Source organism: Megascapheus bottae, chromosome 6, assembly GCF_031878675.1.
Source record: "Megascapheus bottae isolate mThoBot1 chromosome 6, mThoBot2.hap1, whole genome shotgun sequence".
In the NCBI taxonomy this organism is placed as follows: Eukaryota; Metazoa; Chordata; class Mammalia; order Rodentia; family Geomyidae; genus Megascapheus; species Megascapheus bottae.
Genome location: NC_143514.1, coordinates 67846628 through 67873741, shown reverse-complemented (window position 1 = coordinate 67873741; position 27114 = coordinate 67846628). Strand labels below are relative to the sequence as shown.

The 27114-nt window shown below is 50.0% G+C and overlaps 1 protein-coding gene across 1 annotated transcript; it reads right to left on the bottom strand.

Annotated features, from left to right (window-relative positions):
• Positions 1-1420: 1420 nt before the first annotated feature.
• On the bottom strand, positions 1421-16594 carry Fgr (FGR proto-oncogene, Src family tyrosine kinase). Its single transcript, XM_090335466.1, has 13 exons — positions 16489-16594; positions 15339-15402; positions 13406-13638; positions 12792-12894; positions 11838-11936; positions 7738-7841; positions 7391-7540; positions 5672-5827; positions 5405-5584; positions 4587-4663; positions 4196-4349; positions 2398-2529; positions 1421-2309 (listed from the first exon to the last, which is right to left on the bottom strand). Exons 3-13 carry the CDS (start codon positions 13623-13625, stop codon positions 2101-2103), a joined length of 1584 nt encoding a protein of 527 aa, XP_090191592.1. The 5' UTR covers positions 13626-13638; positions 15339-15402; positions 16489-16594; the 3' UTR covers positions 1421-2100.
• Positions 16595-27114: the final 10520 nt, after the last annotated feature.

Below are 27114 nucleotides of genomic sequence, written 5' to 3'. Positions count from 1 at the left end.
AAAGCTGATAAAGCCAGCACTCAAGAGGCTGAGGTGGGAGATTATGAGTTCAAGGTCATTCTGGGTGACATAGTAAGACCTAGCTCAAAAAAAAAAAAAAAAAACAAAAAAACAAAAAAACAAAAAACAACCCAGACAGAAAAGAAGAAGCTGGAGAGTGCTGGCTCATACCTGTAATTTTAACTACTCAGGAGGCTGAGGATTTTGGAACACAGTCAAAGCCTGCCTAGGAAGAAAAATCCATGAGATCCATTTCCCCAACTACCCAGCAAAAACCCAGTAGTGGAGGTGTGGGTCAATGGTAGAACACTAGCCTTGAGTAAAAAAGCTAAGACACAGCTAGGTGCGGTGGCTCACGCCTGTAATCTTAGCTACTCAGGAGACTGAGATCTGAGGATCGTGATTCAAAGCCAGACCGGGAACTGAAGAACGTGAGACTCTCATCTCCAAGTAATCACTATGAAACAGTAGCCTTGAGCTGAAGAGCTCAGGGTCAGTGCCCAGGCCCAGAGTTCAAGACCTAGTACTGACATATGGAAATATTTAAAAAAGAAAGGGAAGGGAAGGAGAAAGGGAGCAGAGAGAGGAAGGAAAGAAGGGGAGGAAGGAAGGAGAAGAGAAGGAAAGAAAGAAAGGAAAGCTGGAGATGTGGCTCAAGTGGGAAAGCATCTGCCTAGCAAACTCAAGGCACTGAGTTCAAACCCAAACCTGCTATAAAAAAAAAAAAAAAGAGGGGGAAAAAAAAAAAAGAAGAAGAAGAAGCTGGTTGTCAGAGGCTCGACACCTATAATCCTAGCTCTCCAGAAGACTGAGATTCAGAGCACCAGGGTTCAAAACCAGCCCAGGCAGACAAGTCAATGAGAAGATTCTATCGCCAAAAGATCAGGGTTGGAGGCACAGTTCAATCAGCAGATCACCAGGTAACCAAGTATTAGGCCCTGAGTTTAAACTCCAGTAACACCACAAAAATAAATAAAAAGAAGACAAGTCCAGCAATTCGCTTCGCTTAGTATAAACAGAAGGCCTCACTTTCCTAAGAGCTGGAACTGCAGCATGTACCAGACAGGGTGCCTAGCAAGTCAACAATGTAAATGGGAAGAACAAAGACAGCTAGCTTGCTCAAATGGCAGAGTGCCAGCCTTGAGCATAAAAACTAAAGAACAACACCCAGGCCTGGGTTCAAGCCCCAGTATACACACCACAGATACACACACACACACACACACACACACACACACACACACACACACGGCCAGAAGTGGGCATAAGCTCAAGTGGTAGAGTGCCAGTGTTAAGCAAAAAAGACAAGCAAGAGCACAAGGTCTGAGTTCAAGGTTCCTTACTGGCACCAAAATAAATAAATAAACAAATAAAGGTTCAGACCATTTTTCATAGTTTAAGGATTCATGTCATCATTTTTATTATTTACAGAATCCATAACTGGTCACACTATTCAATGAGGTGCTAACTTTCAGTAACATTCATTCATATTCTCTCTCTTGCTCACTCTCTTTCCTTCTTTCTCTCTCTCTCTCTGTCTCAACTGAGCCTGGACCCATTCCTGGACCAGAGCAGCCAGCCGGTAAGACATGAGTTCAGCAAAGACTTTCCCTGAATTTATAACTTAAACTCCCAAGAGAGAGTAGGGAATGAATTCCTTAGGACTTAGACCAGAGTGGAATGATGGGAGGGTGGGAAGGCAGTATAAGGGGAAAGTGAGGGAAGGGAAATAGTGGTTTATAAATAACTAGACAAGGTGTGAGCATTTGGGGGGACACAGGGGGACAGACACAAAAGACATGGAGGGGCCTTAAGACTTGTAGGGATCAGGGTGAGTAAGAGATGAGCTCTGAGCATCCATTCCTCCATCTGTGAAATGAGTGGGGTACCCTAGATTTGGGAGTGGGGCCTGGGTGGGAAGGGGAGAAACAGTACTTGGGTCAGAGTGAGTGAGCAATGAGATCCTCGAGTCTGTTTTCTCCTTCTGTAAAAGTGGGTTGCCTTGGCTGGCATCAGAGCTTCAGCCCCTGCTGATATGCTAATACTCATCTATCTGGGGTTAAGCCTGGGTTCAGCAAGAGGGCCCCCACAGAGAGAGGGTTATGTCTGGTCTCCAGGTTGATACTGGGGTTCTGTGGAGGTAAAATAGTCTTCCAGGAAAGACTGCAAGTACTCAAAGGTGGGTCTCTCTTCTGGGTCCAGACGCCAGGTCTGTTCCATGACTTCGTACAAGGACATCGGGCAGCCTGGAGGGCAGGGCATGTGGTAGCCATGTTCCACGTGCTCCAGTACTTCCCGGTTGCTCATGCCTGAGGGGTGAGATTTTTGTCAGTCAGGGGGCCCAGTCCGACCTGAAGAGCAGTTCAAAGGCAGTCCATCCCCACGCCCGCAGCTCACCTGGGTAGGGGACTCGGCCCTTGCTGATGAGCTCCGTGAGCAGGATCCCATAGGACCACACGTCTGACTTGATGGTGAATTTGCCATAAAGGGCGGCCTCTGGGGCTGTCCACTTGATGGGGAACTTGGTCCCTGGACACACAGGGAGATGGGAAAGGCGATTGGTGAGGGGATCTGTTGGAACAGCTGAATTCATACACTGGGACTTTTGGACTGAGCATGTGACCCTGGGCAGAGAGATCTCTCTGGACATGGTAGACAGAACACGGTATCTAGCTAGCATCTACAATGTCTATAGCGCAGTACATTATAACATCATTATAATAAAGTATTATGACATTTATCATCACCATAACACTTAAAATGTATCTAGTGCTTACTAGATGCCAGGAAGTCTTTTCTGGGGATCAAACTCAGGACTTGCTATGCCCTAGGCAAGTGAGCCATCTCCATTGAACCATCTCCGCAAACTCAAGACTGCCTTATTTATTTTACTTTAATTAATTACCAAATTAATTAATGAGTTTCTGTACCAGTACGGGGACTCAAATTCAGGGCCTCGTGCTTTTGCTTGACATTTTTGCTCAATGTCAGCCACAGTTTCACTTCTGGGCTTTTTCCTGGACATAAAACTACAGGCCAGGTGCAGTGGCTCACGCCTGTAATCCTAGCTACTCAGGAGGCTGAGATCTGAGGATCATGGTTCAAAGTCAGACAGGGCACAGAAGTCCATGAGACTCATCTCTAATTAACCACCAGAAGACTGGAAATGGCACTGTGGCTCACATGGTAGAGCGATAGCCTTGAGCTGAAAAGCTCAAGGACAACGCCTAGGCCAGGAGTAAAAAAAACAAAAACAAAAATATAGAACCCTACAGGGGCTGGGAATGTGGCTTAGTGGTATAATGTTTGCCTAGTATGGGTTTGATTTCTCAGTTCCACATAAACAGAAAAAGGTGGAAGTAGCACAGTGGCTCAAAGTGCTAAACTGCTAGCCTTGAGCAAAAAGAAGCTCAGGGACAATGCCCAAGCCCTAGGACAGGCCAAAAAAAAAAAAAAAGAAATCTTACAGACTTCTCCCTGGGATATCAGTTTCCTGAGTATCTAGGATTATAGGCATGAACCACCAGTACCAGGTACTATTTTGTTTTTGCTTTTTGCCAGTCCTGGGCTTGCGCTCAGGGCCTGAGCACTGTCCTTGGACTTTCTCAAGGCTAGAGCTCTACCACTTGAGCCTCAGCACCACTTCCAGCTTTTTTCTATGTATGTGGTACCGAGGAATCGAACCCGGGTCTTTGTGCATGCTAGGCAAGCACACTACCACTAGGCCAAACCCCTGGCCCCCAAGGTACTGTTTTATAGTCATATAGAAGGTGCATCAACTCATTAAACCCCTTCCAAAAGTCCTCGGAGTGAATACTGTGATTGACCTCATCTTATAGGAGATGGAAGAGGCCCTGAGTAAATGCTTTGCCCTGCTTACACAGCCAAGTGGCTGGGACTCATCCTGGGCCTTCCACACTATTACACTCTGGTACCCCACCCTTGAGAATTAGAGCAGTGCCCAAATGCATAGTAGGTATTTGGTAAATATCTATGGGCATACTGTCTCATTTTACAGACCAGAAATTGTAAGTCACTCGTGACATGTGACTGGTAAATGGCTAAGCTAGGATTTGAGCCCACAAGTGGCTCTTACACACATCAGGGCTAAGGGTGGGGAAGAGCTCCTGAAGCTGTGACCTACAGCAGCCCCTTGGAGCGTTGCGCTCTGTAGAGGGAAGGTGCGGAAGGTCACCTTGTTGGGGGTTGTACTCCTCGTCCTCAATGAGGCGAGCTAGCCCAAAGTCAGCGACCTTGCACACCAGCCATTCTCCAACCAGGATGTTAGCGGCTCGAAGGTCTCGATGGATGTAGTTCATGCGCTCCATATAGGCCATGCCCTCGGCTACCTGGTGGCAAGAGAGGTTTAGGAGACGTGGCGTGCCAGCAGTATAGCCTGTGTGAGGGGTGAGGGACCGTTTGACAAGGCCATACTCCAGCTAGGGATGCCAAAGCTCAGAGAATGACTATGCCCCAGGTCTCACGATGGGCTAGCCATCAATCTTCTAGGTGGTTGAGGGCATTGGGATTTGTGGAAGGACAAAAGGAGAGAGGTCTTGGAGATGAAGGCTGCCGACTCAGTTTACCTGGGCTGCCATGTCCACCAGTTGGGGCAGTTTCAAGGCCTGGCCCTGTGCATTCTTGACAAATTCCAGCATGCTACCTGGGGAGGAGGAAGCTCGAAAATCAGCAGCAAGACTTCCTAGATTTTTGGGGGGGCAGGGGTCATGGGACTTGAACTCTGGGCCTGGGCCCTGTCCCTGAGCTCTTCATCTCAAGGCTACCACCCTACCCCTCCACAGCCCTACCCCTCCACAGCCCCATTTCCCATATTTTGGAGGTTAATTGGAGATGAGTCTCACGTTCTTTAGTGCTCGGGCTGGCTTTGAACCGCGATCCTCAGATCTCAGCCTCCTGAGTAGCTAGGATTACAGGCGTGAGCCACCGCGCTGAGCTGACTTCCTAGATTTCTAAGAGAACAGCTTTGTCTTCCTAGATTAACCTCCATCCTGTGCCCTTGTAAATTACCCTTGTCTGGTCTTGCCTTCCCACCTGGCTCCGGCCTCCCTCAGGATAGAAACTCCACTCAATCTCACCTAGGCCCTGACCACATCTTTAGTTGTCACCTGTGTCTCCTGGATGCATTCTACCTAGAATTTACCAAAGAATCTTCCTCATCCCAGACCCTACCTGAGTTTAACCAAGCGGGTTCCGCCCAAAGCGCAGGCTCCGCCCCGCCCCAGGCCCCGCCCCTCTGTCTTGGCCCTGCCCCGCTGGTCTAGCCACGCCCCCCGCTCTGGCCTTGCTCCCTGACTGGCCTATGGTTTATAATCCCGCCCCCTCGCCCCCTGACAGCCTGGGGCCCACCACACCTTAATTCCCTTCGCTTTCCACCTGCCCTCACCGTGACACATGAACTCCGTGACGATGTAGATGGGCTCTTCCGACACCACGGCGTACAGCTGCACGAGTTTGTCGTGCCGCAGCTGCTTCATGATCTGCGCCTCCTCCAGGAAGGCCTTCGGGGACATGGTGCCTGGCTTCAGCGTCTTCACCGCCACCTTCGTGTTACCTTTCCACGTGCCTGCTCAGTAGCCAGGGGCTCAGGGGCTGGTCAAGCCCAGTCCCTCCTCCTCCCTCCCCTGCCCTGGCTCCAGGGACCCCCCCATACCCAGCCACACGTCCCCAAAGCAGCCAGTGCCCAGCCGGCGCTCGAGCGTAATGGAGTTGCGGCTGATCTCCCAGGCGTCCTTGGCTAGGCCCAGCGTTTGAGGCTTCATGGTGGTGCAGACTGCGGTGAGCAGGCAACACAGCCCATCGTTCACATCTGCGGGGTGATGGGTGGAGGGAGGTCACGGGTGGACCAGCCTCTTCCTTCCCCCATTCCTCCTAGCCTAGCACCAGACCCTCAAGATCTAATTGGACCCTAGGTGAAGTCACAGGGCAAGACAGAAGGTAATCAGCCCTCTACCTGAGTGAACCTGTTGGCGCTCCAGGATAGAGGGGTAGTATCCAGAGGGAGAGATGATACCTCCATGGGGTGTGCTTGCTGGTACTCAAGTTTGAACTCAGGGTGGTGGTGCTTGCTCTACTACTGTTGCTCTATCACTTGAGTCCACTTGAGTCACACCTCCAGCCTAGCTTTTCTTTTTCTTTCTTTCTTTCTTTCTTTCTTTCTTTCTTTCTTTCTTTCTTTCTTTCTTTCTTCCTTTCCTTCTTTCCTTCCTTCCTTTCTTTCTTTCTTTCTTTCTTTCTTTCTTTCTTTCTTTCTTTCTTTCTTTTTCTTTCTTTCTCTGTTCTGGGGCTTGAACTCTGGGCCTGGGCACTGTCCCTGGGCTGTTTTTGCTCAGGGCTAGCACTCTACCACTTGAATCACAGTGCCATTTCTGGCTTTTTCTGTGATTAATTGGAGATGAGAGTTTCATGGATCTTCCTGCCCTGGGTGGCTTCAAACCTCCCTTTTCAGGTCACAGCCTCCTGAGCAGGTAGAATTACAGGAACGAGCCACTGATGCCTGGCACCAGCCTAGTTTTTCCTACTTTGGAGATGGAGTTGAAAGTACTTTTCTGCCCAGGATAGCTTTGAGTCTTGCTATTCAGCCTTCTGAGTAGCTAGGATTATAAGCATGAGCCATGGGTACCCAGCAAGGGTCAGAATCTCTAAGGATGCAGTGAGATTCTGACAGGTGGAACTCGGATTGGAGTTTAAAGCAAATCTGTAAACATGAGGCCCTCTCCCTTCTATGGACCTCATCTTTGACCTAAGTAATCAAGGTAGAACTGCAGGCAGCTTTCTTCTGAACTCCACAGCCAGGCTATCCAGGAAGGCCCACACCACTTCCTGTCCTGCTTCAGAATCTTCTGCTCTTGTATACTCACTGCCTCTAATTTGATCTGACAATGACGACCTTTCTCCTAGACCATAGCTACTGCTCCTTTTTTTTTTTTAAATTTTATTGTTGGGGTAATTTATAGGGGGTTACAGTTACATTCATCAGGTAGTAAATGCATTACTTCTCGCATACTGATACCCCTTTTCCATATTTTTGTCCTCATTTCCCTCCCCCCAGCTACTGCCTTTTAACAGATTCTCATTTTGCCTTGCCAACTGGCATCCAAGGTCCACCCAGCGCTACAGTTTCTCACCAAAGTATAGACCAGCCCCTTCCACGGGCTCAGGCCATAAGGCAAGAAATTAACCTATTCCCCACTCAGACATCAGGGGGCACTGCTTGGCCATGGGTGGTGTCACACCCATGAAGGATCCTGGAATGGAAACCTCCTCCAGAGTTGGGTTGTAGTGTAAGCCTAGCCACCCCTATGTCTGGGCCTTCATCTACTCATGACCATGCATCATTGACCTGGCTCCAGCTTCCAGAGCACCAGCTCACCCATGTAGTGCTGCACCAGCTCCTGCACGGAATCAAACTGTGCCCTCGTGGTGATGTAGTAACCGCCCGTGTCCAGTTTGCGAATCTTGTAATGCTTTACATGATCTCCTCTGGTCTGGTCCCAGTCACGGATAGACAGGGAGTAGGCACCTGAGAGGAAGAGTCACTTAGGAGTTGTTCAAGACCTCTCCACCCCGTGTGGGAGCAGAAAGAGGCCCCAAAGATTTTGGAGACTCTTAAGTTGAGGGTCACAGCTTTAGAACCCAGAGCCAGCCCTAGCTCAGCCATCCTGCCCCTCCATCCTGATCCCAGTCTCTGCTGGGCTTCCCGGCTAGTGCTGTGCCCACCTTTGGTGGTCTCACTCTCCCGAATGAGAAAGGCCCCTTGTGGGTTGCCTGGTGAGAGCAGCTGCCTCTCTGCATCCTTCCTCCCGATCTTTCCTAAGTACCACCTGTTGGCAAGGAGAGGCAAGAATCAAGTATGCTTCCTTGAAACCCACCCCGTGAGCAGTCAAGTCACAAGCCAAGACTCAAGTTCTCATCAATGCATGGGCTTCATATACCTAGACCTGAAGATCCCAGAAAACAGGAGCAGAAAGTACCTGATATACAGTAGGTTGCCTAATAATGGTTAGGGGGTCTCTTGAATTAAAACTGCTAAAACCCAGCCAAGCATACTGGTGTATGCCTGTAATTCCAGCTGAGGCAGGAGAACTGAGAGTTCAGAGCCAGCCTGGGCTAAGTAGCTGTTGAGCACCAGAGACTCCCACCTATAATCCTACTTGGGAGGTTGAGATCTGAGGATTGCAATACAAAGCCAGCCTGTGCAGGAAAGTCCATGAGACTCTTCTCTCCATTTAGCTGGGGGAAAAAAGCTGAAAGTGGAGCTGTGGCTCAAGTGGTAGAGAACCAGCGTTGAGTGAAAAAAAAATCTAAGGAGGACCACAAGGTTCTGAGTTCAAACCTCAGTCCTGCATAAAAACAAATGCTGGAAGCCAAGTACTGATGGTGCATGCCTATAATCCCATAATATTCAGGAGATTGAGGATCATGGCTCATAGACAGCTTGTGCAGGAACATCTGTGAGACTCTTAGCTCCAATTAACCACGAGAAAAAAAGCAGAAGTGGAGCTGTGGCTCAAAGTGGCAGGGCACTAGCCTTTAGCAAAACAGCTCAAGGACTGTAGGCAGGCCCCAAGTTCAAGCCCCGTTTACAACAACAAAACAAAACAAAATGCTTGAACCCAGTCACTAATGACCTCATCAGGTTGTCACGAGTCTTTTAGTCGATCTCACTGCCACTCCCCCAAGTGTCATTTTATAGATAGAGCACTGGAGGGGGAAATAACTTGGCGCATCAGTCTGCCCAATGGGTTCCACCTAACCTTACCAGCCACTCATCCTAGGTGTTATTTTGTGTGTGTGTGTGTGTGTGTGTGTGTGTTGGGGTTTTCTTTGGTTTGTTTTTTTTTTTTCCACCACTCAGCTCTCTCTCCCACCCTTAGCCCCAAATTCCTCCCTGTGGCTTCCAGAGCAAGCTGTCTTGCTTCTCTTCCTCTCTTTCTGACTGTTCCGGCCCAGTGCTGTCTGCCACTTTCCACCCACTCTCTCGCTTCAATGTGGGTGTTGTCCTAAGTCTCAATTTTAACCTCAACCCTACCCACTCCTTTTTTCCCTTGGCATTTCTTTCTGGGGTTGGATTGTAGCCCTTTACAAGAGGAAATTGAGCTGCTGAGTGGCTAAGCATCTTCTGAGGCCACTGAGATACCAGAATAGGACCCCAAGCTATCTGTGCTGAGGCCAGTATTGTTTGTTACGCCTCCTGTCCCTCAGCCTTCTACTCTATGGGCCTCCTGAGACTGCAGGCTCACACCCTGTGCTCTGGACCCTGCCTATTTCCCTCTGCTCCAGGGATCCCCACCCCACAAACAGCTTCTCCTTTCTTCCACTGCCATCTTGCCTTTGGCATATACCCATCCATCCATGTCCATCTGGCTGTCTTCTCACCTTGACTTCACTTAAAAATGGGTTTAAGGGCCGGGAGTTTGGCCTAGTGGTAGAGTGCTTGCCTAGCATGCATGAAGACCCGGGTTCAATTCCTCGGTACCACATACATAGAAAAAAGCCGGAAATGGTGCTGAGGCTCAAGTGGTAGAGCTCTAGCCTTGAGAAAATCCAAGGACAGTGCTCAGGCCCTGAGCTCAAGCCCAGGACTGGCAAAAAAAAAAAAAAATGGGTTTTAAGTTCCCTCCCACTCTCTCAGGCTCTGCTGTCTTGCCTCTTCTCATCAAGATCAGCCCATTTCCAACTCTGGTGACAGCCTTTGACCATGCCTCCCCTGTTTCCTGAAGTTTCCTTTCACAACCCTCCCCCATCCCCCGACTCCTTGATACTTCTCTTTTGGCTTGGCCTGGTTTTCCTGCCTTCTTCAATGGCTCTTCCTCTGGGAGCCCAAGTCCCAAAATTTCCCTGGGAGTGCTACTTGGCAGGGCCACAGTGAAGAAACTGAAGAGCCTAGTGTGAGGAGCAAGGATTCCTCCCGCTAGCCTAATGCAGCGGCGCAGTGGACGCCATTTGGTCGAAAGACTGGCAGCCTCCTGTACAAACCTCAATCCAACAGACCCACAACACCCACACATCTCGCCCTGCTCCTGTGTTGTTCACTAGAGCAACGAGCACTGCCACCCACTCCCCCACAGTCCAAAAGCAAACCAGTCGCCAAGTCCTGGGGCATCCCTTTCTGCAGAGCCTCTTCTATACTTTTATTTTGTGTGTATGCCAGTCTTAAGGCTTGAACATGGAGCCTGGGCGCTGTTCCTGCGCCTTTTGCTCAAGTCTGGTGCTCTACCATTTGGCTTCACTTCCAGCTTTTTGGTGGTTAATTGGAGAGAAGAGTCTCATATACTTTTTGTTCCAGGCTAGCTTTGTACCACAATCTTCAGCTCTCAGCCTCCTGAATAGCTAGGACCCTTTCTTTTGTCATACATCAAAAATACCTTAAAAAGGTCTTAGGAATCTCAGTTTCCTCATCTGTAAAGTGGGGTGCTAATATCAGTAATGTTATTATTGTAAAAATTGAGAGAATCATGGTAGATGTCTCAAATATGTAAAAGTGCATCATTAATAGTAATATCCTGTCCTTTTTCTCCCCCCCTGGTGGTACTGGGGTTTGAACTCAGGGCCTCACATTTATTAGGCAGGTGCTTACCATTTGAATCATGCCCTTAGCCCTTTTTGCTTTAACTATTTCCAGTTTTCTCTCAGGCCTCAGTTAGCAATCTTTCTTACCTATGGCTTCCCATATAGCTTGGATTACGGACATGAGCCACCCTGGTCAGCCACTGAGCTACACCTGCCTCCCCCACCTCCTTAACTCTGAGTAATGGTTCTTTTCAACTGTTGAGCCTGTGCATATTAGTTTACCAAACACAGACTCCTCCACAAACTACACACCCAGTCTCGACATCGAGGGTTTATGCTCAAATTCAGGGCTTCAGACATCTAGGCAAGTGCTTTACCACTGAGCCACACTCCCAAATCTACTTTAAGTCTCTGTGTGTGTGTGTGTGTGTGTGTGTGTGTGTGTGTCTGTCTGTCTGTCTGTCTGTCTGCTAGCCAGTACAAGGGCTTGAACTTAGAGCCTGTCAATCAAGGATGGTACTCGATGACTTGAGACAACTCTACTTGGGCTTTTGGATTTTATTTTTCTAGGTGTGGGGGGGTGGGGGAGGTGGGAAGGTGTTTTACAGGGCTTGAACTGAAAGCCTGAACTATCCCTAAGCTTTTTTGCTCAAGGCTCTACCACTTTGAGCCACCGCTCTACTTCTGGTTTTTAGGTGATTCATTGAAGATAAGAGTCTTGTGCTTGGGGAAGCTAAAATCTGAGGATTGTGGTTTGAAGCCAGATGAAGCAGGAGAGTCTAAGTCTCTTTCTCCAATTAACCACTAAAAAACCAGAAGTGGTGCTATGGCTCAAAGTGGTAAGAATAAGCCCCACGACCTGAAAATAAACAAAACAACAACAAAAGCAGTCTCCTGTCTGGAGTAAGCCACTAGCAACTGAATAGTTTGCAGTTTTTCTTTTTCTTTGCTGGTCCTGGGGCTTGAACTTGGTGCCTGGGCACTGTCCCTGAGCCTCTTTCTGCTCAAGGCTACTGCTTTACCACTTAAGCCACAGTTCCACTTCCAGTTTTTTCTGAGTGGTGTATTGGAGATAAAAGTCTCATGAACTTCTCTGCCCCGGCTGGCTTTGAACCAATAATCCTCAGATCCCAGCCTCCTGAGTAGCCAGGATTACAGGTATGAGCCACCCTTGTCTGGCTTATTTCCACTGTCAACTTATGCACTGAAAGAAAAGGAAGGATGCAAGCTCAGAGTAGAGCAGTGAGTCTGGAGTTTGGAGCCCAGAATCCTGTCAATACGACAGGCCTCACCCCATCCCCACTCACTCTTCTGCCTGGATGGAGTCCACAGGAGCCACGTAGTTGCTGGGAATGTAGCCGCTGTGTCCAGAGCTGAGGGACCGAGCCTCCCACCAGTCTCTTTCACTGCAGGCACACAACAAGGGGAGGTCAGGGTCAGCTCTAGCCATGGGCACCATGGGGCCAGCAGGTCACACTGAGGACGGCTGGAGACTGACCCTGCTAACCCTGAGCATAGATACACAGTCTAGGGTGGGGGTGGGGTGGTTTTTTCTGTTCTGTTCTTAAAGAAGAAATAGCGTGGAGGACATGAGGCCTCCTGGCTTCTTCCTCTTGCTTCATACTCCTCTGCTAGGCTGGGGTTTGGGAAGAAACGACAAGTAGCTGATGAGGACATTTTTCCCCCACCGAAAACCCCTGAGGGTGATGCATTTCCTTCTGGATTAAATCTAAACTCCTCAGTGCAGCTGAAAACTCTTCCAGAGTGGATTTATCTCCACTCACCTCTGTGGCTTCCTCTCCATTCTGCATCCCATTCATTTCCTTCCGTAGGCCCCAAGGCCTTGCTGTCAGTGCTAACTGAGTCACACTCTCAGCTCAGCCTCCATTCTTCACCGTCCACCTTGAAGGACCATTTGTCAATATTCTCATCCTTTCTTTCTCTTTCCTTACTCCTTCCTTGGCAATTTAATCATTTTTTCTCATCTCAGCTAAAAATCTCCTCCAGGAAGCCTTCCCTGTCACTCCTTTGCTGGGGACCAAGCTTAGAGTTCCTTCTGTGCTCGTAATTCCCCATCTCAGATTGGTTGTTGTATTGGTTCTATGAAGCCAGGCAAATGCTTTCCCCCTGAACCATACCCTCACCTGGGGTTTATGTTATCATGCAGAGGTGTCCCTGACTTGGCTGAGGACAGGGACCAGGTGGGATGGGACTCTTCCCCTCCCCCCACTCCCAGACTAGGCCAAGCTTCAGCCACTTACCTATTGTTCAGGATGTGGAACTTCTCCCCTTTGCTGAAGGTCAGGTCGTCCTCTGTCCGGGCCTCATAGTCATATAATGCCACAAACAGGGTCACACCAGTCCCTGCAGAGGCAGGGCTACTCAGAAGAGGGCTGCACCCCTAGGCTCTCTGGTTCCTCGGCAGGCATCACACCTTCCCGATGGCACCATGACCTGACTCCCAAAGCCCTCTGGAGTCCAGTGGCTTTCTGCTTTGGGCTTCCCATCTTGGCCCCCATGGATTTAGAATCTGGGGCTTCATGTCCTTCTCATGCTGGGAACCCCTAGCTTGCCTCTCATCTTTTTCCTGAACCTCCAAGAAGACTTTCTACTCCACAAACAACACCTAAGAGGCCAGATGCTTCTTTTACCCCCTGCATCTGTCACGGGATCCCCTCTCAGGTGAGAGAGCTCCAGTCCCCTTAGACTGGGGTTCCAGGCTACAACTGTACACAGTCCCTCAGCCTGTGCAAGCAGAGAGCAGGATTGTGGCTCCTGTATCATTCTGGAAGCGTCTAAGGACAAGCCCTCTCCCCCTTTGCCCCTCGCACTCCCAAGACCCAGGCAGCGCCTGCCCCCAGCCCTGTGGACCCACCTGAGAGGCCCCTCACGGTGCTACTGATGAGGGTAGCAGGGCTGGTCAGCTGCGGGGAGAAGTTGTTGTAGTTGGGGACGTGGGTGAAGGAGGACGCAAGCCGGGCCTGAGTGGGGTCAGGGCCATAGCGATCTGCAGCCCCGTAGCTGGTGAAGTCCCCCTCCAGGCCAACATCCTCCTTGGGTGCGGACTCCACCTTCTTACAGAACACGCAGCCCATGCCAAGTACCCTGCTGCAGAAGGAGGACGTGTTTTATCCTGTGCACGCGACACATGCATTCACACGTGTCTGCTCTGGGGCCTGGACTGAAGCCCCCGCCAGTGAGGAATCAGGTGGGCAGGGCCCCCCTTGAGCCTGCCTCCCCGCTGCCTTCAGCTGCCTAGAGACAGTATGTGTCCCCTCTGAGCTGGCCTCCCTGCCTCTGCAAATCTTTATCTCTGGGGCTGCTTTTTGTTTTGTTTTGTTTTTGCCAGTCCCAGGGCTTGAGCTCAAGGCCTGAGCACTGTCCTTGGACTTTCTCAAGGCTAGAGCTCTACCACTTGAGCCACAGCACCACTTCCAGCTTTTTCTATGTATGTGGTACTAAGGAATGGAACCAGGGCCTTTGTGCATGCTAGGCAAGCACTCTACCACTAGGCCAAACTACTGGTCTGTCAGGCTAGTTTTTAGCATCATGATGTTGCAGTTTTGTTTGAATGATTGGTTGATTGATGCTAATTCTAAGACTTGAACTCTGGGCTTAGGCACTATCTTTTAGCTTTTTTGCTCAAGGTTAGGGTTCCCCCACTTGAGCCACAGCTCCACTTTAGGCTTTTTGATAATTATTGGACATAAGAGTCTCACAAGCCAGGCACTGGTGGCTCATGCCTATAACTCTACCTACTAAGTAGGCTGAGATCTGAGGATCACTGTTTGAAGCAAGCCTGGGCAGAAAAGTCCATGAGACTAACCACCAGAAAATAAAACAAATAAACAGGGGCCGGGAGTTTGGCCTAGTGGTTAAAGTGCTCGCCTAGCGTGCACGAAGACCCGGGTTCGAGTCCTCGGTACCACATACATAGAAAAAAGCCGGAAGTGGTGCTGAGGCTCAAGTGGTAGAGCGCTAGCCTTGAGAAAGTCCAAGGACAGTGCTCAGGCCCTGAGCTCAAGGCCAGGACTGGCAAAAAAAAAACAAAAACAAAAACAAACAAACAAACAAAAAATCCAGAGTCTCCTCTTCCTCAGGATCCAAACTTTCTTTCCGGAACTAACCTGGTTCATGTCACCAGCAATAGACACCTTTACCCTCTCTAAAAAGTGGTTTTGATCTTTGCTGGTCTGCCATGCCCTAACAATACCAGCGCGAGAGCACACACACACAAACACACACACATGTACACACACTCAAAGAAGAAATAAATGTTTGCTTATTTGTATATGTGTGTGCAACTCTTGAGTGCGCAGACACTTTCTGTACACAGACATATGCAGATATGTTCGGTTACATGTGCACATCTGCCCAGGTATGTGTGTACATGTATGTGCAGGTCTGTGTGTGGGGGTCTGTGGGTAGGTGTATCTGGTCTGTGTCTATGACTGTATGCAGGTCTATGTGGAAGCATGTGTCCTTCTCTGCCCATGTCTGTGTCTGTGTGTCTCTGTGTGTATGTTTGTCCATGTATCTGCATGGGTCTGTGTGTGAGTGCGTGAGCCAGCGCTGTAAGCCTGCACCTGGAGATTCCCCACAGAGGGACATCAAGGCCATTTCCTGTCGTGGGTCCAGCCTCCGGCCTCTCAAGCTGCCTCATTCTGGTTCCCCCATCCGTTACCTAGCAACAAGGCCCTTGTAGGAGGAGGGGGCTGTGAGGCAAGCATTGTGGGGTGCAGAAAGGCCACCTACCCTGTTTCCTGACCCTGAAAGCCTCAGTCCTCCCGCATCTCTACTCCACTCACCCTGCGGGGCTCCTACTCCTGGGTCAGTGTGATTGCTGCATGGTCCTCGGGAAGAGCAGGAGACCTGAGGGCGAAACAGAAGGACAGGAAAGATGAAGGCCCATCAGTGTCCCTGGCAGCCAGCTGCCCAGCTCCTGCCCTCTTCAGAAACTCAGAGGCCCGGGATCCACGCAGTATAACTTCTGCCTTTGTTTCCCTTCCTACCACCCTGGCACACTTGCACATCTACTCTTGCCCAGGACACACCACCCATGCCAGCTGTCTCATTCCACCTGATACCACACACCAGCACACACACAGCACACAGCCATACCATACTCACAATATCTGCTTGTCAGCACACAAACACACACACACACACCGGCACCATTCAAGAAAGATGCAAGTTCTACAATAGTGCACACACGTGGACCTACACCTGCATATACACTGACACACTGAGATATTCAGTTTTCTATTTAGGATTGGGGCCTTAGCTTCTCCCATCTTTTTTCTTTCCTTTGTTTTTTTTTGAGAAGGTCTTGTGTTTTTGCCTGGGGCAAATCTCAAACAAGACCCTCCTATATAGCTGAAATTGCAGTATGAACACAGGCTTGGGCCGTGCTCCACTGCATCCAATTCACTAATTGAGATGGGGCGCTCATTAACTTTTCGCCTAAGCTAGCCTTAAATCATAATGCATCCAAATCTACTTCCTTAATGGCTGGCATTACAGATGTGACCCACCGTGCCCAGCCTTAGATCCATTTCTCGAACCGGGTTTCTTTTTTTCTTTTATTTCTTTCTTTGTGGGTGATACGGCTTGAACTCGGCCTGGGCGCTGTCCCTGAGCTCTTCAGCTCAAGGCTACCACCCTACCCTTGAGCCAAGCCCCACTTCCCGTTTTCCAAAAGTTAACTGGAGATAAGAGCCTCAGGTCCTTTTGTCCCAGGGCTGGCTTTGAACCTTGATCCTCAGATCTCAGCTTCCTGACTGGCTAGGAGTTACAGGCATGAGCCACCGTGCCTGGCTTCGAACTGTCAGCTCACAAGCCCCCAGCCATGGTCTCCTAAAACCAAACCCTTTCCTTGCACCCTGGTCTGCACCCAGTTTGGGTTGAGCAAAGCCCAGGAGATCCAGTGTCACCTCTGGAATACAAGTAAACACCTACCTCCAAAGTTTTGTTCCTGTCCCCCACATCAGAGAAAGGTCCAGGTCAGAAGCTGGGAGCCATTACAGTTCCCTGCAATGCTCTCCAGACCAACCAGTCCTTCCCTGGCTGCTGAGTCCTCTGAGCAACCCAACAGTCAACTCATTGAGCAAGGGTCCCCACCTCTTCCCCCTACTAGAAATGACACCATTGCAACACTCAGAGAGGAACTGGCTGGGGAGAAGGCTGGATTTCCTAAGATGTACGAGCAATGGAGAATTATAAGGAGGGGCCAAGTCAGTAAGCCCCAAGTAAGGCCCTGAAGATCCTGGGGATAGGATCTGGAGGGCTTCCACCTTGCCTCTCTTGGGCCTGGGTCAGTTCCCCTGAGGAGCTCCTCCTCCCCTTCTCTCTAGATCTGTCCTTACTAGCCTACTCACCTCTTCCAGGAAACCTTCCTAGATTGAGTGGATCTGGTTGCCTGTAGCTGTTGCTGTCATATCAGAGGCAGGACTGGTATCCTAGCCTCACCAGCTCCCCCTTAGCCTTTACTAGAACTGACCCCCCATCTGTGTTCAAGAGGGAAGAGGTGACACCCATGTGGCAAACTGTGAAGTGGTCTGTGGTAAGAGGTCTAGCCTCAAATAGGCCATGTCCACTAGGCCTTGCAAAGATCTTCACCCCAGAACCCTTCCCCTGGGGGGTGGAACTAGTGTGTGAAGACCCCAAGATATCAAGATGGTGAGAACCAGGGGAGAAAAAGATAAAGGGAAGGAGAGAGCCCCCAGGACCCAGCTGAAGAGTTTCAGGGGCAGTAGAGGAAAGAAAGGCTGACATGAAAGCAAGGGTTATAAGGTGAGAAGAAAACTCTCATCCATCTCAGGAAGACAAACACACCTCAAACCAGCTCTGAGCTAATGCCTACAATCACACTGGCCACTGGACCTGTTCTAGGGCATGTGAAGGTTCTCAGCGACACACAGCAGGCCTCAAATGCACACCCATGCATGCCACCTTCCAGCCCTTGCATGTACACAGCGTCTCACAAAAGCCCCTCTGTGCGCCCACCACTTCACCAGCCCTTTGTCTGGTCCACCTGGTTTCATACAAAAGCTTTATTTAAAAAATTATTGTAGCTGGACACCAGTGGCTATGACTATAATCCTGGCTACTCAAGGGGTAGAGATGTGAGGATCAAAATTTGAAGCCAACATGGGCGACAAATTTGTGAGACTCTTATTTATTTATTTATTTATTTATTTATTTATTTATTTATTTATAGTTATTATTATTTTTTTGTTAGACATGGGGCTTGAATTCTGGGCCTGGGTGCTGTCTCTGAGCTCTTTACCTCAAGGCTAGGGCTCTACCACTTTGAGCCACAGTACCACTTCCTCTTTTCTTTTCTTTTCTTTTCTTTTTTTTGCCAGTCCTGGGCTTGGACTCAGGGCCTGAGCACTGTCCTTGGACTTTCTCAAGGCTAGAGCTCTACCACTTGAGCCTCAGCACCACTTCTGGCTTTTTTGTATGTATGTGGTACCAAGGAATCAAACCCGGGTCTTCGTGCATGCTAGGCAAGCACTTTAACCACTAGGCCAAACTCCTGGCCCCCCACTTCCTCTTTTCTTGTGGTTAATTGGAGATAGGTCTCAAGGATTTTGGTGCCTGGGCTGGCTTTGAACCATAATCCTCAGATCTCAGCCTCCTGAGTAGCTAGGATTATAGGCATGAGTCACTGGCACCCAGTTCCATGAAACTCTTATCTCCAGTTAACTAGCTATAAGCTATGTTCTCCAAGAGGTAGAGTGCCAGCCTTGAGCAGAGAAGATAAGCAAGAGCCAAGGCCCTGAGATCAAGCCCCAGTAAAGGCACACACACACACACACACACACACACACACACACACACACATTTTCATTGTTGATAAGGCAGCTAAGGCCCTGAGAGGCATAGGAACCTGCCCCAAGTCCCACCGGTCGCATATATAGCTTGGCACCAAGCCCAGAATCTGAGATGTCTGCACAGTCTGTTACAGACATGGACAGTTGCACTGGCGAATGCACAGCCCCCAGGGGGACACAGATACACAAGGCATTCTCTGGAGATGCAGCCACAACCCTCACCCCCATGGGATCTCTCCTATACAGGACACAAACTTCAATAACACCCAAGTATTCATAGCCACAATATATCTGCCTTAGGGGAGACCCCAAGAATCTGCAGGCCTGGGGTGGGGGATGGTTGGAGACATGAGCTATGGGCCAGCAGTGTGACCAGTAGGCAGATCTCTTGAGAGGACCAGGGCCCCAGTAGGGCCTGTCTCTCGACATCAGTATTTGAAGAACCTCAAAGGGGGTGGGACATAGGGCGGCCCCCATGATATCTGCATGGCCCTAGACAAAGAAGGGCCATATTACATGTGACCTTGACCATCAGAGGACAAACAAGAAAGCTAGAACAAGACAGACACTGAGAGATGCAGAGGCCAAGAAAGCAACTGGCAAAGGCAGAGGGTGAAAACAGCATGGTACGTTAAGAGACTGCTTCTCAGAGAAATAAAGTAAAACCAAAAACCAAAGCCCTCATCAGCAGCTTTTGCTGATTTCCATGGCATATGTATTCCCCTCATGGCTGATTTAATACCCACTGGAATTCCCAAACCAATGTCTCTGAGCCAGTGTCAGCTGAAGAAACCAAGACAGGCAGAGACTGAAGTGCAAGGTAAAGAAGAGCAACAAAAATTGGATGTGGGGCTGGGAATGTGGCTTAGTGGTAGAGTACTGCCTAGCATACATGAAGCTCTGCGTTTGATTCCTCAGTAGCACATAAACAGAAAAGGCAGGAAGTGGTGCTATGACTTATGTGGTAGAGTGCTTAGCCTTTAGCAAAAGAAGCTCAGTGACAGTGTCCAGGCCCTGAGTTCAAGCCCCAGGACCAGCAAAACAAAAACAAAAACTGGGTGTGGTGGTGAAGACTATAATTCTAGCACTCTGGAGGCAGAAGCAAAGCTAGGCTGAGCTACATAATAAGGTCATCTAAAAAAAACAAGCACTTAGGGCCAGGAGTTTGGCCTAGTGGTTAAAGTGCTTGCCTAGCATGCATGAAGACCCGGGTTCGATTCCTCGGTACCACATACATAGAAAAAAGCCGGAAGTGGTGCTGAGGCTCAAGTGGTAGAGCTCTAGCTTTGAGAAAGTCCAAGGACAGTGCTCAGGCCCTGAGCTCAAGCCCAGGACTGGCAAAAAAAAAAAAAAAACAAGCACTTAGATTTAGCTCATTAATAGAGTGTGTAGCATATACAAGGCCCAGGGTTTGAGGATTCAATCCTCAGCACTGCAAAAAAATAAAATTAAAACCGGAAAGACAAAAAAGGCAGAGATAAAGAGTCAGAGTCAGCTGAGCACTGGTGACTCACACCCGTAATCCTTGCTGCTTAGGAGGCTGAGATTTGAGGATTGTGGTTCAAAGCCAACTCAGGCAGGAAAGTCCATGAGTCTTATTGCTAATTAACCACCAGAAAATTGGAAGTGGTGCTATGGCTCAAAGTGGTAGAGCAGTAGCTTTGAACAAAAAAGCTGGAGGACAGCACCCAGGTCCTCAGTTTAAGCCCCACAACAGAAGAGGAAGAAGGAGGAAGAGGAGGAGGAGGAAGGGGGGGAGGAGAAGGAGGAAGGGGGGAGGAGGAGAAGGACAAAGAGGAGGAGAAAGGAGTCAGTCAGAGAACTAAAGGAGTCAGTCAGAGAACTAAAAAGACCAAGAGAAAACAAAAGAGAAAGAAGGCACAGGCTGGGTTTATTCTGCTTAAGCCTCTTATAAAACTAGCTCCCTGCCCCCCCCTCGCCATACTCTTTGTTCTTTTTTTTTTTTTTTTTTTTTTTTTGGCCAGTCCTGGGCTTGAGCTCAGGGCCTGAGCACTGTCCTTGGATTTTCTCAAGGCTAGAGCTCTACCACTTGAGCCTCAGCACCACTTCCAGCTTTTTTCTATGTATGTGGTACCGAGGAATCGAACCCGGGTCTTCATGCATGCTAGGCAAGCACTTTAACCACTAAGCCAAACTCCCGGCCCCCTCTTTGTTCTTGTTTTGCTCAGAACTACCTTAAAGTGGTGTACCCATTCTCTCAGAAACCACTGGATTTCCTAGAAGTCTGGGTGGCCATTAGAAATTTTCTTATGTCCTGATTTATTCAATATTTGTACAGTAACTAGATTCATGCCAACCAATTTCTCTGTGTAATCTCATTGAGTAGCTTTCTGGGGGTAGACTTTATTTACTTATTTGTAGTTTTTATTTATTTATTTATTTTGCCAGTCCTGGGACTTGAACTCAGGACCTGAGCACTGCCCTTGGCCTTTCTTGAGGCTATAGCTCTACCCCTTGAGCAATAGCACCACTTCTGGCCCCAGGTTTTCATGCATGCTAGGCAAGCATTCTACCACTAGGCCAAACTCCCGGCCCCTGCAGATTTTACTTTTAACCCTTTTTGGACAGATGAGGAAAAACTGAGGCCCAGAGTTGAGACTTAATATTGGCCAGAGTTTGTATTCTGATCAGGCACTGGTGGCTCATGCCTGTAAACCTATCCATCTACTCAAGAGGCTGAGATCTGAGGATCGAGGTTCAAAGCCAGACTGGATAGGAAAGTCTGTGAAACAATTTCTAATTAACCACGAAAAATTCAGAAGTGAAAATGTGGATCAAGTAGTAGAATGCTAACCTTGAGTAAAACTCCTCAGGGACAGCACCTAGACCCCAAGTTCAAGCCCCAGACTGGCATGCACCCTCTCCCAAGATTGTGTTTTCAGTAAAGGAATCAAAAACACAATGCCCATCTGGCTCTAAGGCCCACTTTCAGCACTGTTCTATTTTGTAGACCTACTAGAACCAGCAATGTATGTCTCTTTATGAGGGCCAACTGTGTGCTGAACACAGCATTACATGCTCTAGACCCTAAATTGCAGCCCAGAGACAGCAATTGGCCATCTGTCTTTTCTCAGAGGCAGTGAACTTGGCTGCTGCTAACACTGGAAAACAAGGCTAGCCACCAGCATTGTAAACACTGCAGGGGCTTATGCCTGCTTTTCAACCTTTTTGAGTGTGTGCCCGCACTAGCGATTGAACCCAGGATCTTACACATGCTAAGCATGCACTCTACTACTAAGCTATATCCTCAGCACTAAATAAGTCTCCTGAACATCTGGTTGATAGGAATAAGCTCCCAGAGTTCCCACAGGGCTCAAATCAGGTAACAGCTATGTGAGCTAAGATCTAACTGAACCACAACACTCCCTGCTTCAACATCTAGCCAGTGTAGTGTGGCCCTCCCTAGCTCTGCTCTATTTATTTATTTATTTTGTCGGTTGTGGGCTTGAACTCTGTATCTGGGTGCTATGCCAGAGCTCTTCAGCTCAAGGCTATTGCTCTACCACTTGAGCCACAGCCCTGCTTCCAGTTTTCTGGTGGTTGACTGGAGGTAAGAGTCTCACAGACTTCTGGGGTACTGGCTGACTTTGAACCACAATCCTCAGGTCTCAGCCTCCTGAGTAGCTAGGATTGCAGGTATGAGCTACCGGTGCCTGGCTGTTCTTTCATTTTTATTTTCTCTTTGAGACAGGGTTTGTTTGGTTTTATTTTTGCTATGTAATCCAGGGTAGCTGGAAGCCTGTGATCCTCCTGTTTCAGCCTCCCAAGTGCTGGCATTCCAGGCATGCAGCAGCACATTTGACTTTCCAGCTCTATTCTCCAACATCTCTAGTCTTGGCTGAGTAACTAAGCCAATGCTTTGTCTTGGAGCCTCAGTGCTCTCATCTGTACCTTCTGTTCAGAACAGCTGTGAAGGCTCCTGCTTGTCACATAGTCCTAAGGGACATCTCTTAGTCCACTCCCTGCCTTAGGATAGCAGGGGAGTGACCCACTGGGGGCTGCACACTCATGAAGCAGGAGATTTAAAGCCAGCATTTTTTATTCACGTCCAGAATTCCATTCCTGGCACTGGGCTGTGTTCTCTTAAGCATTGGACATTCACCCCAACTGGTGAGAATCATTCTTTCTACCCAGTCCTGGCCATCTGCACCTGTCTTATGACAGCTGGTTACCCAGCAAGGAACTGGCGGCCACTCGTAATTCCCTGCCCCCACACCGCCTGGATCTAGGAGCCCCAGATCCACTCATTGTCTCTCTACAACTCCACTTCCCAATGTTACGTTCAAGCTTAGACATAGACATAGAATATCTTGTCCTCCCCAGTCCCCAGCAAGCATCTAGGGCATCTAAAGACAGATATGGGTTCAAATTCTTTCCCTGCCCTATGAGTAGCTTGAGACATTGGACAAGTCAACTCATCCCTCTGGGCTGAAGATTCTTTGCCCATAAACAACAGGAATGCAAATCTTCCCGGGAAGAGCTACTCCGGAGCTAAGGACACTCCCCCCCAAATGCTGAGTCCCCCTGAGAGCAGTAGACACACAGTAGGTGCTTAAAGAACTTTCACTTCCTTCTGTTCCCTTTGATAAAGGGAGGGAGGAAGGCGAGGGGGGGCGGGGTTGTGTGAAGAAAGAGAAGTTCTCAGATCAGGCAATAAGGCCAAGCTGGCCTAGCATGTCTGGGGATTTCACCAAAAGGGAACTGGGACTTTGAGCACTGGCAGGAAACCACCATCCTGCAAGACTTCCGGCTTCTCCCTAGTGCTCTGAGCTGGGCAGGGGAGGCTTGGGCTGGAGGGGCAGGAAGCAAATTTAAGGTCTGCAGGCTCCATTTCTTACCCTAAGCCTGGACTGAGAGCATCTGTCACTGCCCACAGCCTTTGAGTCACTCTTCAGGCAGGACTCTGGGGCCACACAGAGTCACTGTCTCTTGCCTGAGGCCTCCACCTCTCATTAACCAGTTCCATCCCACACCAACTGTTCTTGAAGCTAAAAAGACATAGTCCCCCACATAGACCACCAGCTTCTGGTAAGATCACTTCTTTCTCTGTCTGTCTCCCTCTCTTTCTCTCTCATAAACACCCCCTCACACACACACACACAGCCGGGCACTGTAGCTCATGCCTGTAATCCTGACCCAGGAGGCTAAGATCTGAGGATCAAGGTTCAAAGCCAGCCTGGGAACAAAAGAACCAGAGACTCTTATCTCCAACTAACTCCTAGAAAATGGGAAGTGGGGACCAGACATGAGGGTATCAATGTTTGTGAAGTAATGCACCTTCTACCTGTTGAATATAACGTAACCTTTCTATTAATAACAACAAAAATTTATAGGGAAAAAAAAGAAAATGGGAAGTGGGGCTTGGCTCAAGGGTAGGGCAGTAGCCTTGAGCTGAAGAGCACAGGGACAACGCCCAGGCCTAGGGGTAGGGTGTAGCCTTCAGCTGTAGAGTTTAGAGAGACCAGTGCCCAGGTCAGTTCAAGCCCCATTACCCACAAATAAATAAATAAATAAACAAACAAACAAACACATACACACATGCACACAGTTGAGAATGCCACATTAACTATGCATTCCATATAATGCTGAGGGTATTAGGTGAGTTTTTCTACTTTATGTAAGTAAAGTGATTTTCTATATGTCACTGAAAACCCACCCATTAGCCTCTAAAATGGAGGTCTTAGGTCAAGTACTTCTTGTTCATATAAGTATTCTTAACCATTCAGGAGGCTAAGATCTGAGGATCACAGTTCAAAGCCAGTCCAGGCAGGAGCCTATGAAACCTTTATTTCCAATTCAGTACCAAATTGTGGTAGAATACTTGAGTGAAAAAACTCAGGGACTCAGGGATAGAGCCTACGCCCTGAGTTCAAGCCCCAGAAAAAAAAAAAAAGGTCAGTGTCTTTATGTCTACCTGATCAGAGCCCTTAGATGCTCAGGAGAAGGAAGCCATAAAGGTCTGTGGATTGCTGAGGGAATGGGAATCTAGATAGATTCCATGTTGTGGTCAAACACAGAGCCCCCTCCAAGGTCCCTGGGAGTGGATGAGAACATTTTTTCCATCTCCCACGTTGGGCCAGCCCAGTTTCCTGTGTGTGGAAGGGCTCTGATTCCTTCCTTTCCCAGTTCTGGGGTCCCTTACCCAACCTGCCATGGTCTGGCCATTTCCTTTGCCACCTCAACTCCAAGGGGCTGCCAAGAACATTCCCCCTTCCCCCAACAACACATACACAATCACATTCTCAAGTTCCTTCAGTCCAAGCCCAAATCTCGGCACTCTTACATTCTCACAACTTCTTCACCCATTGGGAGAAGGAGTTGACAATGAACTTCTGAGCCCTTACCAAGCTCCCTTCCCTCATTCCCATTCCCATCTCCGGAGGGCCACAAGACTATGACCAGGAAGGAGGTAGAGGCTGGGGCCTTGGCTCTGGTGTATCAAGAGAGGGAACCCAGCCCCATACTAACTCTCAAACCTCCAGGGTCCCATCTGTGCAGTGAGAACAAAGGCCTGCAGATGATGGAACCAGGCCAAGGTCTGAAGATGTCCACAGACTACATGCCTGAGGGGTGGCCAACTGGGTGGGGCCTCTTATGGTGATAAGAGGGTGGGAAACAGATCTGACCCCTGCTCATCTCCCAGAATGGACTCTCAGTATATCCACTGGGTGTGGTGGCTCATGCCTGGCTACTCAGGATCTGAGGATCAAGGTTCAAAGCCAGCGTGGACACAAAAGGACTTGAGACTCTTATCTCTAATAAGCCTCTAGAAAAAATGGGAAGTGGGGCTTGGCTCAAGGTAGGGCAGTAGCCTGGAGCTGAAGAGCTCAGGGACAGCGCCCAGGCTGAGTTCAAACCCCATGACCCACAAAAAAAAAAAAAATCCACAGACATTTATTAGATACCAGTTGTGTGCTGGTCCCAGAGGCCCATTCAGAGAGATCTAGGCTCTCTGGTCCCCTCTTCCTCCCACTTCTTTTTTTGGTGGCAGCTCTAGGGCTTGAACTCAGGACCTAGGCTGTCCCTTAGTTCTGTCTTGAGCCACACTTGTGGCTTTTGGTGGTTAATTAGAGATAAGAGTCTTACTGACTTTCCTGCCTGGGCTGGCTTCGAACCCAGATCCTCAGGGCTCAGCCTCCTCAGTAGCTAGGATTGCAGGCGTGAGCCCCTTGGTGGGGTGAGGACGCACTGAGCAGGCTGTCCAGGGCAATGGTCACCCAGAACTTCAGCAGAGCTGCTTTTCCCGATTCGCATGGGTGAGGGATAAACTCTCCCATGGCTCCAGCGGGGGGACCCCACTCTTGGGCAGGGCGGGGCGGGGCCCGCAGGTGCCGCGTTGCCATGGACTCGGCCCCCGCGGGCGGTCACCGTCAAAGGCAGGATTTCCTTCGGGGGCGGCCAGCAATTCCCGGATCCGCGGGGACCCGGCCCCAGGCCGCGGGGCCGGAGGGGCGGGGCCCCCAGGCCTTCCCCAGGAAGCGGGGAACCCCCGCGCCCCGCCGCGCACGCCTGCGCCTGCGGGTGTGCGCTTCACCCCTCTTCTGGGTCTTCCTGGACCCACGGTGCATCCCCACCTCGTCCCCCACGGCCTTTCCCAGGCTTCTCACACAGGGGTCCCTTCTTCTTCACCCTCCACCCTCGTCCCCGCCCCAGGTTCTAACAACTTCTCTATCGGGTGCCTTGTTTTCCCCATCAGGCTTCGGGGAGCCCCTTGGTTCTGTTTCCCATGTTCCTCAGCCTGATCCCCTAGTTCTAGCAGGTGCATCCTCGAGGTCCCCCTAGTTTTCCTCCTAGAGCTCTTTTCTAGGGGGGAGGTCTCCTGGCCGTCAACTTCTCAGGTCTCCTCCCCGAAGTTCAGGCGTGTTCCCCATGCCCCCTCTTCTCCACCCCCCCCCAAGCCCTCCCTGCAGGGGAAGGTGGGAGGACACCACCTGCTCTTCCCCCCCACCTACCTGGTCCAGGAGAGTGGGCTCTGACCCGGCTCCAGGCTGCCTCCTGAGCTGATGTGGGGCAGAATTGGGGTGCCACCCTCTTGCCCGCTGCCCTCTGGGGCCCGGAGGAGGAAGCCACCTCGGACTGGTTGCGGTGGCCCAGGCCAGGGCCACAGTGAGAACTAGCAGTAACGCCCCAGCCCTAGCCGGCTGCTGGGAGGGGCCCCCAGATCCCAGGCCCTCCCCTGGCTTCAGGTGGATTCACCTTGGAGGTTACTCCCTGCACCCCAGCTTCTCCCACACACAGCACCCCCCACCAAGTTCCTACCAAAAGGGGGCAGATTTCTCAGAAGGCCCTGCTCATTTAGAATCAGCAGAGCTCAGGGAGGTCTTTCTGAGTCAGAGCCTCCCCCCCCACAACACTCTTGGCTGGAAAAGCTGGGGGCCAGATTTTCCTTCACCTTACAAGTTCTTATAGCTAGTTGACAGCAGGATGCTGTTACTAGAGCCACGGTGGACCCTGTCACACCTGGCCTGGCCCTCCCTCTCCCAGAGGCTGAGAACCCCTAGGCCCCTCTCCATCTTAAACCCTGGGTCTGGGAACCCCTGGGGCGGGGGTGGTGAGGGAAGGCGAGGCAGGGTTGCTTGATGGAGGACTGCCTACCTGGCTGGGCGCAGCTACAGCCGGTGCACAAACAGAGACAGCTGTCTGCGACCTGCTGATGCCTTTGGCTTTGGCATCAACAACTTTCACACATAGGCACGCATGGGTCCAAGTGCCAAGGGGGTGTGTG

What these genes read in the sequence shown, in the direction of transcription:
- Fgr (XM_090335466.1), bottom strand. Translation starts at nt 13,625, where the DNA reads ATGGGCTGCGTGTTCTGTAAGAAGGTGGAGTCCGCACCCAAGGAGGAT. An exon ending in CACGGAGTTCATGTGTCACG is followed by an intron (nt 4,664 to 5,404) that starts GTGAGGGCAGGT and finishes CCTCCTCCCCAG; the next exon opens with GTAGCATGCTGGAATTTGTC. An exon ending in TGGTGGACATGGCAGCCCAG is followed by an intron (nt 4,350 to 4,586) that starts GTAAACTGAGTC and finishes TCTTGCCACCAG; the next exon opens with GTAGCCGAGGGCATGGCCTA.